Source organism: Phallusia mammillata, chromosome 1 (assembly GCF_965637545.1).
Source record: "Phallusia mammillata chromosome 1, kaPhaMamm4.hap1.1, whole genome shotgun sequence".
In the NCBI taxonomy this organism is placed as follows: Eukaryota; Metazoa; Chordata; class Ascidiacea; order Phlebobranchia; family Ascidiidae; genus Phallusia; species Phallusia mammillata.
The window spans coordinates 35601383-35618945 of NC_137252.1; the positions used below are offsets into that span (position 1 = coordinate 35601383).

Consider the following 17563-nt stretch of genomic DNA (forward strand, 5'->3'; position numbering starts at 1 on the left):
TATTTGAAAAATTTAGCAGAAAAAGTTAGAAATTGAAAGTCAATTGTGTTGTAAATAAGTTGTAATATAGTGAGGAGTTAAAGATGCTGTATTCGTTTCTTCAATAGTTTTCCATGAAAAACCCGAAAACGATTACTCCAATCATAGCGAGGATGCTTATCTTCACACTGTTTGAGTTGTTGTGGAGATCTACAAAAACAAAACCATAATTAGGTCTGTGTGAACATAATGTTTTATCGAAGTTATATGAAACATATATTGTCATGTTATTTTTGACATTTAGTTCCAAGATGGCCGAACTGTTTGTATTTAACGGCTTCGTGTTCATAAGGTTTTAGGTTCTAATCCTGTATCGACAGTTGGGTTTTCCTGTGCACTTTCCGGTTAAAGTTACTGTTTCAGGCCGTTTTCTTACAACCCTATTGGCAATACCTGTCTTCACACTGGTTTGGCCGTTGCATCCATCTGCAAACACAAACAAAGGAATTGGTTAATGTGAGTTTCGATTACTGTGAGTTTGATATGTTGGTATAAGAATAGTCCAATACAAGATAAGTAGGACACCGTTAGTGAAGCTGGTGACAAGAGATATAGGCCATATTGGCAAATGTAGCCATCCATATGTGAGACTTGCTTTTCAGCGTACAACAACTTAGAGCAGGGGTTTTTAACTAGGGGTGCACGCACACCCAATAGGTGCAAAAACTGTTTCTAGGGGATGCGGGGCTGGTTACGTCCATTCTATACAAATACAAAAACCCAGGGAGTGCAAAAAATGGTTGGTGATTTGAAAGGGGTGCAGCAAAAGGTTAAGAACCACTGTCCTAGAGTATCGTAAGGCTTACATGTCTAATGTCTGTCCCCAAGCAGCTTGTTTAATACAATCTACTTTACATACTTAAGAAATTGGTTTTTGACAATAAAGTTTATTTTTTGAAAACATGCTAATCCCTAATTGTGTACAAATTTACGCTGTTTGTCGTTAAACTTTAAGTTATGCAACCACACCATGAATGCGTTGTCAGGTTTTTCCCGACACATCGTGACTGTGGAAAACATCTTACATCAACTCACCGGTTGTACACCTAGAAGTGCATACACCTTTCGTACAACCTTCAGGATATGCAGTGTTCCTTCCACAACTACGAACTGCTACGGCCCTTCCTGTGTAATAAAGTGTAATAAAAAAGGTTAAACATATTGTTGCGCAATGCGGTGAAACAAAATATCTGATACTTCGTATTTGCGAACAAACAATTTCTAAATTATGATAGTTGTGCGTTATATGAAGCATAAAAATATACACTAAATTGGGCAGCACGCAAAATGTAATTGTGTTCTAGTTGTTTTGGCCAAAACACTAAAATAAGTAAAAACAAACTTTATATACCATCCACCCCTGTTCCGACCATTTTAAAACAATATTTGCTGGCACTAGGACATTCTTTGAGATATATGTCAGGAACCGGTGTGTTTTCGCAGTCTGACTCCCGAATGTTGTGGCAATCGTAGCACTTGATAGCATTGCCTGAAATAAAGCACAAATAAAAGCTATAAGTTCTCATCAGTGCAGCTGGTGACAAGAGATAGACCGTATTGGCTATTGTAGCCATTCAATGGCACTCCAGTTTGTTGAAAGTGACAAACTATAATGCCGCACCTATTCTGTTCACCACAGAGGAAACTGGCTCATGGCCAAGCAACTGATTGGGAACTATAGTGAATTAGGCTCAGTGACAATATATTAATATTAAACTGTTTACTTTCTACTTACAGTGATATTTGGATTACATTCGTTTTGTTCGCAAACCTTTTCAAATCAACGAAACATTTTTTGTACAAGTCAAGATTTTTAAATGCAATTATTTTTCTACACTAAATTTTAATTTTTTGAAACACTGTTTCATGCAATACGCCAACTTACCTCCGACAAACAAAGCTGCAAAGATTAGAAGGATTTTGCAATTCATTTTTATCAGAATTTCACAACTGTTATTTCAGGTAACCTACAAATTAAAACTATACAAAAAGTAAATCAAACACATTCCAAGCGCAGAATATGAATTAAGTTCATAGGGTTTTGATGCATTAACAAGCAGCGTAGCTAATTACCAAAAAAATGTCAAACTAGCAAAAAACTAATCAGAAATGTTGCTCGTTGTTTAAGCCCAGTCTATGAACAACTAAAGCAACATCTTTCAAACTGCAATGTTTAAACGCTCCAAAAACAGCGAGCCGGAAAACGTACGTGAATTCCCTTAACTTTTAAACCCTATAGAATTTCCATTACCTTTCTTGTTTTTCTGAAACCCACATTTTTTCACACACGAGAAAGCAAAACCCATTGTATTTTATTGTGTTTTCGTTGCTTCTACTATTAAACTTCTTGCTATTGCGATTTCGTTTAGGAAATTGCTTAAAAAAACATTGTTTTTACACACGTGAAAGCAAAACCCATTGTTCTCAATTTTCGTTGCTTCTGCTATTTGGCTTCTTGCTATTGCGATTTCGTTTAGGAAATTGCTTAAAAAAACATTGTTTTTACACACGTGAAAGCAAAACCCATTGTTCTCAATTTTCGTTGCTTCTGCTATTTGGCTTCTTGCTAATTGCGATTTCGTTTAGGAAATTGCTTAAAAAAACAACCATTGTTTTTACACAGGTGAAAGCAAAACCAGTTGTAACTTTATTGTGTTACTCAATTTTCGTTGCTTCTACTAACCTTAGTCTAACCTTAATTGCAATTTTGTTTAGGAAATTTCCAAAACAACGCGAGCGATATTTTAGAACTTGTGACAATGTTTATCAATTTATATTGCTTTGTTAAAATGTAAATTACCGTAAATCTTACCGTAAAACCGGATTCGGTTGATCCGAATCTTCGCTAATTTGGATTCGTTTGAACCCAAAAATCTTCGGATTAAACCGAGGTTTACTGCACATTCCATACTTCGTTCCATATTCAAGTCAATAAAATCCCAAAAAAACATTTACAGACAGAAGTAAGGTACCTCACGTGCAAATCATCCACAAACGTTAATAAAAATTAAAAAAAAGTCATAGACAATTTTTTTGTGGTCGGTGATCCAAGATGGAAAAAAATAAAATAATTGGTGAACATGTTGGAGTCAGGCCTGATACTTTCCGGGCTTGCGTTTTAACGACTGAGCTACGCAGGCTCAGTGGTGAACTCGACCACGTTTGAGCCAATTGTGGTTCCAGCTTCACCCTTTTTGTTATAGGCTTGGGCGCTGAAAACAAATAAAATCGCAATCACCGTTGCACTGTTGAGGCATGCCTCCTGTATGCTGCACATGTCAGCGTTGTAAAACGGGATCACCAGTTCGACAATTGATCAGCCATAGTTACGCCTGTATCAGAAATCGGCCATGAAGCGTCCATGCAGACCAGCGATCACGACATACTCATACATAAATCACAGTGGTGGGATTCAAACTTTTTGTCAGTCGGTTCTACCACAAAAGTCATAATTTTCAGCCGGTTCGGTTACAAAGAGTTTGACAGTAACCAGTAATGCTAACCGGTTCGCTGATATCATAAAGTGGCGTGAGGTGGTTCTCTAGAACCGGTGCGTACCGGCTGAATCCCACCACTGGTATGATCATAGTAAGTTACGCCAGGGCCATTAAAGGCGTTATACCGAATAGCTTATTGGAAGGCTGCCCGGTTAAGGCTTTTGACATGGGTTCGAATGACATGGGTTCCACCAGTTGAGAACCACTGCCCTAAGGAAACGTCAATCATTTTTCTGCTGCTTTAACTACCAACCAACCATCTGCTGGACATAGGTTATCCATTGATGGCTGGTGTGTGTTTATGGATGAGAAACTGACCAAATCCAGGATATGTGTACATATGTAGGATTGTAATTTCCAAGATATTTATTTTCCGCGTCACAACCTGAAAACATACAGTTTGCATGAATATATTGTCAGTAAAAATTGTAAGTTGGCCTGGCAGGCAGGTTCGGGATTTGTCATAATTTCCACTTGTTATTTCAGCAAATCGGTTTCAAACCAAGTTTGGTTTCGCTTACAATTCTGCTATTAGTGACATTAGTGATCAGTTACATACAATGAAGGTGCTCATTGGGGGACGAATAACTTATAAAATGTAAAAGACATCTGGCAAAAATGATTTGTTTTTTAGATATATTGAGACTTGGAAATTGCAGTTGGACATTTTTTGTAATTATTCTGAGTAGAAATTACAAGAGATAAATAAAAATGAACGGCAAACTTTTGCTAGTATTTGCAGCTTTGTTTGTTGGAGGTAAGTTTATTAAATTTGGTTTGGGCATATTTCAAAACCCGAATAACAAAATCTGTCAGTCAAGTTAATGTCGAAAACCAAAGGATACTTTTAATGGCAGACGAAAAAAACAATATTCGAAAAGCATTAATTTCTTTCAAAATGAAACCGAAGTTTACGATAATTTTCGTTTTTTTATTCCTAAGAATGATTGCAAGGTAATATGGGTTGTTGAGACAATGTTGGTTGTAAATGTTCAGGCAGTACAATAATGAGAACGAAAGCAACGTTGTTATGCCTTATATGGGCACATGCTTCAATCAGCACTTCCTGAGTCGGGTTAAAGACTTTCGATGTCAAAATGACTCATGAATTAAATACAAAAAAATAACACTGTAAATTTGGCTGTTTAAACAATAGGTGACCTTATTTGTTCGGAAACCCTTATAGCCAAGTGCTTATTTTGCTCAAATATTATTCAGTCTCTTGCTTGTTTTATTACAGGCAATGCACTTAAGTGCTACGATTGCGCATACAACTCAGTGGTGGGGTCAGATTGCAAGAGCGCACCCATTCCCGAAAAATACGAGACTGAGTGTGGGTCTGAAGAAACAACTTGCCTTAAAGCTGTTGTTGAAACAGCAGGTGATGACGTGTGACTGTTTCGTTTTTCGTTTTATAAACGGCAACAGTATTGCAAACAAATTGTTTGTTTAGCTTTAATTTCTGTTCATTGACGTATTTGTGTTACGTATAGTGTGACGTATAGTGTGATATATTTGTGTGACGTATAGTGTGATGTATTTGTGTGATGTATTTGTGTGATGTATTTGTGTGACGTATTTGTGTGACGTATAGTATGGCGTATTTGTGTGACGTATTTGTGTGACGTATTTGTGTGACGTATTTGTGTGACGTATTTCTGTGACGTAAATATGATTAAAATGAGTTAAAGTTTTGCAAATGTAAAACTCGCCTAATTGCCAATAACAAATCTTCCATTTCGCAGTTATTAAAGAATTCAGTTTATTTTTCCTAAGCCATCCGAAGTTTTAATGACAACATTCTGAAAATAACAAAAGTGTTTCTTGTGGCCATATTATCTCACCCTCTGTATTGAACAGGTACGACAGTGATATCTCGCAGTTGTGGCATCGGTGGTGGTGTAGATAGATGCGTGCTTGGAGCATGCACATACTCTTGCACGACTGGTAAGTAGAAGTGGTTTAATAACTGATATACAACTCACGTTGGTGGCGATATAAACCTCATGATCGGACGAAGTCTGCTTCATTCTGATCCTTGATGAACGGGCAAAGTCTGAATGCTGTAAAAGTCCGTCGCCGAGCCAGAGTTGTAAACACGCCAGGAACTGGAGCCCGAAACCCGGCCCGAACCCGAATCGTTTTTGGGAAAGTCGTTTAGGCCCGAAAGTTTGAATAACAGGCCTATACATTAACGCATCAGAAAAGACCAAGACAACAAACACAATTGATCTTGAACAAGCCGTTTTAGGACTGTTTGAAATTAGGTCAGGTCCAGAAGCTGGCTACTTAGCTCGCAAAATTTATTTCAAAAATGCCGACACAAAGTGTAAAGTCAGGCCCGAATCGAGCGGTAGAGCTACTAACACTGAGCTTGGGCTGGCCCCCGACCTGAGAACTTCTGGTAAGTGGCGCAAAAAAGCATAGGCGTTTATGGTGCTGTTACAGCAATTTGGGTTTATGGTAAGAATAATTGCTGAGTCAGCACTATAAACGCCAATGCTCTTTTGCGCCACCTACCAGAAGTTCTCAGGTCGGGGACCAGCCCAAGCTCAGTGTTAGTAGCTCTACCGAATCGAGCCCGTGTTTTTTTAAAGCAAGCCCGAACCCGGCCCGACATACAATTCTGCGCCGAGCTGCCTGTTTCATTGCGAGCCCGCTCAATTTTTGTGCTAAAGTTTTCGCTTTAGGGAGTTTGTGAGCCAAATTTAGTTTGAGTTGGAGGAATGCTGCCTAAGTTTCTTGCTTAGGGAAACACAAGTAGCTCCCTAAGCCAGAATTAAAACCAGCAACTTCTTGAGCACAGGGCAATTGGGCAAATGGCAACATGCCAAAATATTTACCAAAAGATTTTCCCACAAAATTATGTTCACACGGACCTAATTATGGTTTTGTATTCTGCAGACCTCTGCAACGGCTCAAACAGTGTGAAGATAAGCATCCTCGCTATGATTTGAGCAATCGTTTCCGGGTTTCTACTGGCTAACTTTTGAACGGATTAATTCCACCACCTGTATATTATGTCACTCCATTATTTGTTTTCTTTACCAAGTGCAACAATTATTGCTTTCACTCTGATGACAACAGTCATCTTTTGAAATTCATATATTCCCTTGATAGTTAAGAGACGAAACTACACTAAATTCAAGTTCTCAATAAACAACTTTAAAAATTTGGGAGGGGCCATGGCCTGATATATTTCTTTGCGACAATTTTGTTTTTATCTCTGCATTGGCTCTTTTATCTGAAAACAACAACAACAACAAATCTTATAATTGTATTTTGCTTCTGTGAGTGACTTAGTATTCTAAATTTTTAGTATAAGCAGGGTTGCCACCGACATGGACAACAAAGTAGGCACAAAGCATTTTAAGTTTACTTGAAACAAAATGAATGCTTTTAAACAAATCTTTGCATTTATACGACCCAAGACATATGACGTGCCATATTTTTTGCCAGAAACAATCTGTTCAAACAACTTTTTGTTCGTAAAAGATCCTTCTTGCATTTCAGGACAGATTAGGTCTAGGTTTAATTTTACTTGTTGCGGGGATTTGACTTGTTTTTGTTAAAAATAAGACAAAATGAGGACTCAAGTATCAAACAAGGACATTAGAAATAAGGACTATAAATTTTTCTAAGACGTTTCTTCTAAGGCTCCTTAAAATAAGAAGTAACCTTAGAAATGAGGACTGTATGGCAACCGGGAGATAGGTAGAGTGGTGGGAGGATTTATCCGGTTCGCACCGGTTCTATAGAAGCGTCTCACGAAATTTTATGAGATCAGCAAACCAGTGAGCATTACTGGTTACTGGCAATGAGCTTTTTGTAACAAAATCAGCTGAAAAATATGACTTTCGTGATAAAACCGGCTGACAAAAATTTGAATTCCACCACTGGATAGGCCTAAAAGTTAAAAACACGAAGGCAACAAAACCCACTTGGATAGAACTGGAGGAAAAGGTTATGAGCGGAGCAGAATCAAGTAAGGGCACGCGACACGGCGGGGGTGTCAGCCTCATGTAGGTGGTAGAGCTAGTAATACAGGAACTCACAACTATGACTCAGCATCTATTGTCACCGGAAACGCCTATGCTCCGTTGCGCTATCTGCCGGATCTCTCCAAACCGGCGTGTTGTGAGCTGCGTTAGTAGTTCTACCCATGTTAGAAATGCTTGTTTTGTGAAAGAGGACCGTGTTGACGCCATGTGGTGGATTGAATACAAAACTTCCTGTTGGTGTTTTTACGTGAAGAAAACTTCTTAACGGACCTACACTTCCCGGGTTTGTATCTTCCACTTGTAGGTTGTGATTTCCGCAAGTTTGTTTTCTGCGTTACAAAGTCACATGAGTTAACGGAAATGATGATTATAAAAGTGTTCAACGTACAGGTAGATTGAATGATAATAATTATTGTCTTGTTTTAGTTGGCAGAACGGTTAAGACTATGATACACGGATAAGCTTTTAGTGTTTCCTTGTATGTTAGCAAGGTGAAGTTTGGGAAACGCATTGTTCTATTTTATAATCCTATGAAATTCGTTTTTTAACAGCAATTGTGAAAGAAATACATTACAAGTAACAATGATTTGTAAAACATTGATTTTCTTGGCAACTTTGTTTGCTGGAGGTGAGTGAACACGTATCAAGTTGTTTTGTGTAAAATGGCTGTTTAAATCGCGTGTTTAATGGGTAATAACGAAGTTTAAGAAAAGATTTAATACTTTTCAAAAACCCAAGGTAAAAACAATCAAATTGACTACCGAATTTCATGACAAATAAAGTTTGCTAGTTTCTAAATAAAAAAAGTTTGCAAATTTCTAAATATTTCTTACTGAAACTTTTTTAGAAAAAATAATGTGCAAGATATAAAATAAATGAAAGTTACTCATTAATTATATCGTTAAAGCTAAAAGGTTTACTCACGTGGTGTGCTTTATATGTGTTTTTAATTCCAGGCAATGCACTTCAGTGCTACAACTGTACGTACAGCACCATTCTTAAAGACTCCCAATCCGACTGCCAAAGCGCACCTATTCCTGAAAACTATCTCCTAAATTGTAGCAGTTCCCTTACTGCTTGTGTTAAAGTAGTCGTCGAAGTAGTAGGTGTGTATGCCAGAGTTGCAAGTCGGGCCGGATTCGGGTTCGGGCCGCGTTCGGGCTTAGGTATTTGTGAGAAAACGGGCTTAAAACGGGCCTGACTTTACGTTTCGTATCCGCCATTTTTTTAAATAAAATCACTCAGCTAAGTAACAAGTCTCTGGCTTAACCTACTCTAAAACGTATTGTTTACCCCCATTGTCAACCATTTTTTATTGTGTTTGTTGTCTTTTTTTCTCATCCTTTGTTGCAAGGCTTTCGTGGCCTCTCAATCAAAATTTCGGGCCTAAAACGGGCTTCTCAAAAACGTTTCGGGTTCGGGCCGGGCTTCGGGCTCAGATTTCGGGCTCGCTTGCAACTCTGGTGTATGCTTCAAGTGTTATGTTCATTTACACATTTGTAGAAAGTTGGGAATTCATTTTTTTGCATTTACATATTGCTTTGTAATACTGGTTGTTTAACTTACGAAAGGTAAAAATACAAGCTGCAGACAGTGCACATTGTTTCAACCTATAAGGCAGTGGTTCCCAACCGGGGTGCCAATTGCAATGCTCAAGGGTGCCGCGTGATATTAATATTGCAATACTGCGGCCCATTATTTATCATAACTTTAACCCGTTAAGTGCGGACATTATTTATTTCTAACCGAGTTTCAGTTCGTATTAAGTTTCGCGTATCACATTTATTTCCAGCTTCTTATTTCATATGGTTATTTGAAATACAGAAACCTTAAAAAATTGGTCCAGTTTTGCTATTTATCTCTTTGATAGGGTGCCGCAAGGTCAAAAAGGTAGGAAACCACTGCTATAAGGTTTTATTAGTGCAGCTGGTGACGCAAGATAGGCCATATTGGATAGTGTAGCCATGTAACAGCACTCCAGTTTGTTAGATGCCACAGGTTGGAAAGCCATGCCTCCATCATAGTTCGAAACAGTGTGCACTGTCTGCAACTTATCATCTATTGGCTTGATGCCTTTGCTGTCAAAATATATTTTTGGCATTTAAATGCAATATTTTAACTCTTCAAATTATTGTACAGGGACGACCACCATAGTTCGCAGTTGTGGACCGCCACTCGATGGTTGTTTGGGATCTGGAGCGTGTAGATATTCCTGTAAAACCGGTAGGTGGATCTAAGATATTTTGCGCAAACAGGATATGTGGGTGGAAACCTGGCCACGTGTTGTAGGATGAGGTTATACGAGTTTGAGTGTAGGCATCATAAGCGAATGACAAATGTTTTCAAAACACGCACACACCTACGTGTTGTCATACAAGTATATAAAATAAATGAACTTTACTGACATATTATACTTACTTTTCTCGCCTTATTACGCCTTAAGAAATTTATCTTGCAAGATATGCCTGATGAAGGCGTCTTGAAACGGACGTCGAAACGTCGATTGTTTACAATAAAACTGATAAATGAGCATTACTCGGTGCTACATTATGCCTGGTAGCAATAGCCTATTTCATATTATACTCACATTAACCCAATCGTTTTTGTGTTTGCAGATGGATGCAACAGCTCAAGCAGTGTGAAGATAAGCATCCTCGCATTGATTGGAGCAATCGTTTCCGTTGTTTCACTAGCAAACTTCTGAACGGTCAAGGTCCACCACCTATACATTAAATCAACCTGTTAAATTTTTCACTTATTACTTTTTACCCCAAAAAAACTTTTAAGAGGGTCACAAGAATAGTCTGATTTAGTGTCACATAAAAACACCTAAAAACGACTGATTTTTTTCCTATGTTTCAAGTTTAACAGTTGTCTTCTCTTAAAAAAGGCAGACACGCTTTTCACGAATTGACGTTTGATCGTAAATATATACGTGGCACAATCTGGTTGGTTCTTATATGTTTAAAGTTCCGCAATAAATCAGAAAATTCCAAAATGTGGGTATTTGTGTTACGCCTTTTCTTTGTTCTGCTGCAATAACGGGCTGTCAGTACCCAATTAAAACTTTTTTTGGGAAAATTTGGTTATGGCTTTAAAACTAGTATTTGCTTACAATTCTGATCTATAACGCGCATTGGACTGTGTGACTGTGACCCGTACAAGGTATTACGTCGCGATTGTGGCAACGTTTGGTTTCCATAATCTTATAACTTATATATGTTGTTGTTGTTGTCGTACGAATGAGGAAAGGAAACAAGGAACAGAGATTGTGAAACATCAAATATTTAATTGTGTTTGCTTATTACCCTATTCATTAATTTGTATTCGACTTGTTGTGAAATAAAATTTTACATTAATCTTCTTGCGACAACCAGGAACAGAAACCAATAACATAAATCATTTAAATGCGCTTACTTATTACTTTATTCATTAATTTGCATTCGACAAGGTGATTTATAGTTAAATTAAATTTTACATCAATCTTGTGGCAATATACGCGCTCTAACTTTGGATTTTGTCCATATATGGTTGTTGCGCTTAATTGCGGACCAATTAGGAATATAAAGAAACATCAATCATTTAATTGGTTTCGTACTTTAGAATTAAGCTAACACTTCAAGGTGACATTGTGGCCGAATGTGAAGTCAGATTTAATCAAACCACTTTTATTTGAACCCATAAGCTGTTTCCTTCTTGATGATGGTTTTGTTGTAATCAAGTCGCTATCAACTTTATAGAGCTGTACTAACAATTGTATTTTATACCGACGTTTCGACGTCTCATACAGGTCGCCTTCACCAGGGAAAAAAATAACACTGAATGCGACTAGAACAGTGTACTATAAACCAGTGCTTCCCAAGCTTTTTCAGCTCACGGCCCACTTTTCAAAAAAAGAATTTTTGGCGGACCACCGTTTAATATTGCGATAAAATCACAATGGAAAAAACAACTAAAATTAAGAAAGAAAAATAATAACCGCACAAGCAATACTTTTGTTAATGTGAAGCCTCAGCTTGCTGGTTTGACATGACGAGATCAAGTCGGAAATTATTGGGAGAAAGACTGTTTCGTGTCTTTAATTTCGTTATAGTTACTAATACAAGTAGTGTTGTGATGCGACAATTGCAGTCTATGACGTAACAATTGAAGTTTGTTTGTGTGATAAAGCTTTGTTTAACGTGAAATCTTAAGCGGCTTTCATAGTAACTAATATTTTATTTTAGAAAAATATAGTTAAACTTGAAAGCACGTTCACACAAACTGTGTAACTTTTGTGAACTGTGTAACTTTTTGGTATGGTAAAAGTTTGAAAAGCTTCGCGGCCCACCAGAAAGAACGTCGCGGACCACCAGTGGGCCGCGGCCCACCGGTTGGGAAGCGCTGCTATAAACAATAGAAAAAATACTTTAACGGAAGCACGTCACAATGCAACGAAACCTCTGTGCGATAACGAATGGTTGGGCCATTAATCTTTGTGTAGGAATTCGAAACGTCGGGATATAAATGCAATTGCCGGAAGAGCTCTATCAATTCGATATTATGCCTGACGGCGACAACCCATATATTGAGATGTTTTCTTTACTATTGTGGTGATAATACCTCACCAGTTTATTTCAGTATTTAATTGAGATTACATTTTTAACTTGTATAATTTATGTTGACCACAACCCATCATGATCAAACATTAAGTTTCAACCCAACTAATTCCAGTTTGACGAAATGAACGCTTACAAAGCTCAAATAGGCCATAATCCGTTTATTAGGTGAACACGCGTTTTAATATTTGTTGTGAAACAGAAAAGTAGGGTTTAAGTACATCTGTTATGGTAAACAAGACACATTTCGATTATTTTCGTGTTTCTTAGTTGGTGATGTTAATCAGAATAAAATCAAGCATGTGCGTTTTTTTAAATTAGAAAAGAGAAATTATTATCAAAGAATACAGTGACCTAATTTATAGATGCTGTATTTGAAAAGTTTAGCTGAAAAGTTAGAAATTAAAATTCAATTGTGTTGTAGATAAGTTGTAATATAGTGAGGTGTTTATAGATGCTGTATTCTTTCTTTAAAACTTTGCCAGCAGAAACCCAGAAACGATTGCTCCAATCATAGCAAGGATGCTTATCTTCACACTGTTTGAATCGTTGCAGAGGTCTGCAAAAACAAAAATATAATTAGGTCTGTGTGAACGTAATGTTTTATCGAAGTTATATGGAAACATATATTGTCATGTTATTTTTGTCATATAGTGGCCAAGATGGCCGAACTGTTTGTATTTGGGCGGCTTCGTGTTCACAAGGTTTCTATTCCTATATCGACAGTTGGGTTTTCCTGTGCACTTTCGGGTTAAAGTTGCTGTTTCAGGCCGTTTTGTTACAGCCCTATTGGCAATACCTGTTGGACTTTTTGTCTTCACACTGGGTGGGCCGTTGCATCTATCGGCAAACACAAAAAAGTTAATTTGAATTTTGATTACTGTGAGTTTAATAAGTTAGTAAGAATAGTCCAATATGAGATATTGAGCTGATCCCCGTTTTGACCCATAAGGCCACTTTAGTGAGGCTGGTGACAAGAGATATAGGCCGTATTGGCCAGTTATGTAACTGAATGCGTGGTCAGTTTTCACCAACACGTCGTGACTGTGGAAGACATCTCATATCAACTTACCGGTTTTACACGACGAAGTGCATATTCCTGCAGCACAACTACCAGTTATTGCTCCTCCCACTCCACAACTACGAACTGTTGTGGTTCAGCCTGTTTAATAAAGTTAAGGGTAAAAAATGTAGCATTCCAATGTGGTACAACACAACATCTGAAACTTTGTATTAAAATCGTTCCTAATTTTTGATAGTTGTGGGTTATGTATTTGAAACATAAAATATACACGGAATTGGGCACAACGAGTTTTGATGATAAACACATTTTAAAATCGCACAACAGCATGTCAAGGTGAATCAATTTATAACCACTAACATCAAATATTATTCCGTATAGATCTGCAGAAAACTCATTTTTCTGTTTTTGTATTTGGGGGCCTAAAAACTAAAATAAATAAAAAATAACTTTGTATACACCCAAAATTGTTGTGGCTACTTTCATGCAAGATTTGCTGAGACTCGGACAATCTTGGAGATAATTGTCAGGAACCGGTGAGTTGTCGCAGTCTAATTCTCCACCCAAGACAGAGCCGCAACTGTAGCACTTGATAGCATTGCCTGAAATAAACCACAAATATAAGATATAAGGTCTCATCAGTGCAGCTGATGACAAGATATAGACCGTATTGGCTAGTGCAGCTATCCAACGGCACTCAGTTATTGGGAGCAACAGGGTAAAAACCCATGTTTTACCTATTCTGCGCGATTCCACAACTGGGCATACACCACAGAGTAAACTGGCTCACAATGGCCAAGCAACTTCCTGGGAACTAAAGTGAAGTCGGCAGAGTGACAATATATCAATATAAAACTGTTTACTTCCAATTATTAAGGATATTTAGCTTACATTCTTTTTTGTTCGCAAACCTTTTCAAATCAACGAAACATTTTTTGTACAAGATTTGAAAATGCAATTATTTTTTTACATTAAATTTTAATTTTTTGAAACACTGTTTCATGCAAAACGCCATCTTACCTCCCACAAACAATGCTGCAAAGATTAGAAGGATTTTGCAATTCATTTTATTCATTTTTATCGGAATTTCACAACTGTCATTTTAGGTAACCTACAAATTAAAACAATGCAAAGAGTAAATCAAAAAAACATTTCAAGCGCAGAATATGAATAAAGTTCAAATCATTTGATGCATTAACAAGCAGCGTAGCTCATTGTAAAAAAACTGTCAAACTATCACTAAACTAAGCAGAAATGTTGCTTGTTGTTAACGCCCAGTCTATGACCAACTAAAGCAACATTTTTCCGAACTGCAATATTTAAAAAATTCAAAAACCGTTACCCGGAAAACGAACGTAAATTCCCTTAACTCCAAAACCCAATGGAATTACCAGGAACTTTCGTATACTTTTTCGTTTATGAAATTATATGACACCCTTATTGTTACAAACAAGGAAGCAAAACCCAATGTGGTATTCAACTTCAGTTGCTTCTACTAGCTCCTTGCTAATTACCATTTCGTTTAGGAAATTTCCCCAAACCCATATTGTTTCCCACACAAGGAAGCAAAATCCACTGTACTTTACTGTTTGAGCTAGAGATCTGCAAAAACAAAACTAAAATTAGGTCTGCGTGAACATAATATTTTGTTGAAGTTATATGGAAGCATATATTAATGTTGTTTCTGACATATAAGTTAGTGGCCAATATGGCCGAACTGTTTGTATCGAATCGCTTTTGGGTTAGAGACCAATTTTGGGTTAGAAACCCAGGCCGTTTCCTTACAACCCTATGGATACACTTTTTCGACTGTGTAATATTCTTTGCATCGTATCTCAAAAAATAGTTTATGTTTGAATGTAGTGGTGTTGTTAAGCAAAAGGGAGCAAGCTCTGAGGAAACGTCAATCATTTGACTACTTTACCATTAACTATCAACAAACCACTTGTTGTGTAAACGTCACCTTTTGTTAAAGACTCAGCTGTGTGCGGATGAGAAGCCAAACGGGAGTAAAATTTGTAACAAAACGTGAAGTCCGAAACTCAACTCAAAACATTTTTTTAATCAAAGGTGGCATTGTGACAAATGTGGGTGAATGTGAAGTCAGATTTAATCAAACCCCTTTTACTTAAACCCATCAGCTGTTTCCTGCTTGATGATGTTTTTTGGTAATCATGATTCGCTATCAGCTTTATAGAGCTGTACTAACAATTGTATTTTATACCGACGTTTCGACGTCCTATACAGGTCGCCTTCATCAGGGAAAAAAATAACACTGAATGTGCTTAGTACAGTGCAAGGTAAGCTCTTCTGGCAATTGTATTTTTATTCTGACGTTTCGACGTCCTATACAGGTCGCCTTTATAAGGGTAAATAACATTGAATGCGACTAGTACAGTGCACGATAAACAATAGAAATAATACTTGAACGGAAGCACGTCACAATGCAACGAAACCTCTGTGCGGTAACGAATGGTTGGGCCATTAATCTTTGTATAGGAATTCGAAACGTCGGGATTAAAATACAATGGCCGGAAAAGGCTCTATAAAGTTGATGTTATGCCTGACAGCGACAATTCATATATTGAGATGTTTTCTTTACTATTGTGGTGACAATATTTTAGTTTATTTCAGTATTTAATTGAGATCACATTTGTAACTTGTATTATTGATGTTCCACAACCCAACATGATCAAACATTAGGTTTCAGTGCAAATGATTGCGGTGTAAAAGGACCCTTACAAAACCCAAATAAGTCAAAATCCGTTTATTAGGCGAATACGCGATTAAATATTTGTGGCAAAACAGAAAAGTAGGTTTCAAGTACATTTGTTATCGTAAACAAGACATATTTAGATTATTTTCGTGTTTCTTAGTTGGTGATGTTAATCAGAATAAATCAAGCATGTGCGTTTTTTTTTTAATTAGAAAGGAGACATTATCATCAACGAAAACAAAGAAGTTTTAATACATTGACATAATTTATAGATGCTGTACAGTATTTGAAAAGTTTAGCTGAAAAAGTTAGAAATTAAAATTCAATTGTGTTGTAAATAAGTTGTAATATAGTGAGGTGTTTATAGATGATGTAATCTTTCTTTAAAAGTTTGCCAGTAGAAACCCGGAAACGATTGCTCCAATCATAGCGAGGATGCTTATCTTCACACTGTTTGAGCTGTTGCATCCATCTGCAAACACAAAAAAGTTAATGTGGGTTTTGATTACTGTGAGTTTGATATGTTAGTAAAGACAGTCCAATAGCAGATAAGTAGGCTGAACTGCAAACATGCTATTCCCTAATTTTGTCGTTAAGCTTTAAGTTATGCAACCACACCATGAATGCGTTGTCAGGTTTTCACCAACAAATCGTGAAAGACACCTAATATCCACTCACCGGTTTCACACGAATAAACGCACTCTCCTCCCACACAACCTTCGAATGCCAGTCCACAACTACGTTTTGTTGTGGTCACCCCTGTGTAATAAAGTAAAGGGTAACAAACACTGTTGTACAACGCAAACGAAAGTTGTCTTCTGGTTGTTTTGGCCAAAAAAACAAAAAAAACTAAAATAAGTAAAAGCAAACTTTGTATACGCACCCAAAATTGTTGTCACTTTTTTCAGACATAAACTGAAAATGATACAATTTTTGAGATATTTTTCAGGAACCAGTGAGTTTTCACACCCTAAGTCCGTAGAGCTGCAACTGTAGCACTTGAGTGCATTGCCTGAAATAAACCACAAATATAAGATACAAGGTCTCATTAGTGCAGCTGGTGACAAGAGATAGACCGTATTGGCTAGTGTAGCTATCCAACGGCGCTCAGTTTGTTGGGAGCAACAGGGCAAAAACCCATGTTTTACCTATTCTGCGCGATGCCACAACTGCATGGGCATAAACCACAGAGGAAACTGGCTCACAATGGTCAAACAACTTCCTGGGAACTAAAGTGAAGTCGGCCCAGTGACAATATATTAATATAAAACTGTTTACTTTTTATTAATAGTGACATTTAGTTGCAGTGTTTTTTTAAGGTGTCAAATGTCTCCAGCGGTTTCCCAAATAAGCAAATATTGCTATTTTGTGTATTTAAATGAAACACTTGCGTTCTCTTAAAACTACTTAGCGGTCACCCAAACCAAACCTTAAATAAAACCCTATTTAGGTGACATTTGTTTTTGTTCGCAAACCTCACAACGAAACATTTTATGTACAAGTCAAGATTTTTAAATGCAATGTTTTATGCAAAACGCCAACTTACCTCCGACAAACAAAGCTGCAAAGATTAGAATGATTTTGCAATTCATTTTTATCGGAATTGCACAACTGTTATTTTAGGTAACCTACAAATTAAAACAATTCAAAAAGTAAATCAAACAGATTTCAAGCGCAGAATATGAATTAAG

At 37.1% G+C, this 17563-nt stretch overlaps 3 protein-coding genes and 1 pseudogene across 3 annotated transcripts; 1 reads left to right on the plus strand and 3 right to left on the minus strand.

The window, feature by feature from the left end:
- LOC145220953 (uncharacterized) lies at positions 1-2006 on the minus strand. Its single transcript, XM_080087991.1, has 5 exons — positions 1925-2006; positions 1391-1528; positions 1075-1164; positions 433-465; positions 1-189 (listed from the first exon to the last, which is right to left on the minus strand). Exons 1-5 carry the CDS (start codon positions 1968-1970, stop codon positions 101-103), a joined length of 396 nt encoding a protein of 131 aa, XP_079944117.1. The 5' UTR covers positions 1971-2006; the 3' UTR covers positions 1-100.
- A 2241-nt stretch (positions 2007-4247) lies between these two features.
- On the plus strand, positions 4248-10241 carry LOC145211954 (uncharacterized). Its single transcript, XM_080080073.1, has 6 exons — positions 4248-4293; positions 4777-4917; positions 5397-5483; positions 8494-8643; positions 9677-9760; positions 10153-10241. The coding sequence occupies exons 1-6, from the start codon at positions 4248-4250 to the stop codon at positions 10239-10241; spliced, it is 597 nt and encodes a 198-aa protein (XP_079936199.1).
- A 2364-nt stretch (positions 10242-12605) lies between these two features.
- LOC145211970 (uncharacterized) lies at positions 12606-14222 on the minus strand (annotated as a pseudogene).
- Positions 14223-15908: 1686 nt separating this feature from the next.
- Positions 15909-17495, minus strand: LOC145208890 (uncharacterized). The gene is made up of 4 exons (XM_080079136.1): positions 17419-17495; positions 16756-16884; positions 16551-16631; positions 15909-16344 (listed from the first exon to the last, which is right to left on the minus strand). The coding sequence occupies exons 1-4, from the start codon at positions 17462-17464 to the stop codon at positions 16256-16258; spliced, it is 345 nt and encodes a 114-aa protein (XP_079935262.1). The 5' UTR covers positions 17465-17495; the 3' UTR covers positions 15909-16255.
- Between the last annotated feature and the right edge of the window lie 68 nt (positions 17496-17563).

Excerpts from the sequence above, each read along its gene's own strand:
- LOC145211954 (XM_080080073.1), top strand. The coding sequence starts at position 4,248 with ATGAACGGCAAACTTTTGCTAGTATTTGCAGCTTTGTTTGTTGGAG. Across the intron at positions 4,918-5,396 it reads AGCTGTTGTTGAAACAGCAG|GTACGACAGTGATATCTCGC; the intron begins GTGATGACGTGT and ends TGTATTGAACAG. Across the intron at positions 8,644-9,676 it reads AGTAGTCGTCGAAGTAGTAG|GGACGACCACCATAGTTCGC; the intron begins GTGTGTATGCCA and ends ATTATTGTACAG.
- LOC145208890 (XM_080079136.1), bottom strand. The coding sequence starts at position 17,464 with ATGAATTGCAAAATCATTCTAATCTTTGCAGCTTTGTTTGTCGGAG. Across the intron at positions 16,885-17,418 it reads TGCAGCTTTGTTTGTCGGAG|GCAATGCACTCAAGTGCTAC; the intron begins GTAAGTTGGCGT and ends GGTTTATTTCAG. Across the intron at positions 16,632-16,755 it reads AAAAGTGACAACAATTTTGG|GGGTGACCACAACAAAACGT; the intron begins GTGCGTATACAA and ends TTTATTACACAG.
- LOC145220953 (XM_080087991.1), bottom strand. The coding sequence starts at position 1,970 with ATGAATTGCAAAATCCTTCTAATCTTTGCAGCTTTGTTTGTCGGAG. Across the intron at positions 1,165-1,390 it reads GGTCGGAACAGGGGTGGATG|GAAGGGCCGTAGCAGTTCGT; the intron begins GTATATAAAGTT and ends TTTATTACACAG. Across the intron at positions 466-1,074 it reads CACTTCTAGGTGTACAACCG|ATGGATGCAACGGCCAAACC; the intron begins GTGAGTTGATGT and ends TTGTGTTTGCAG.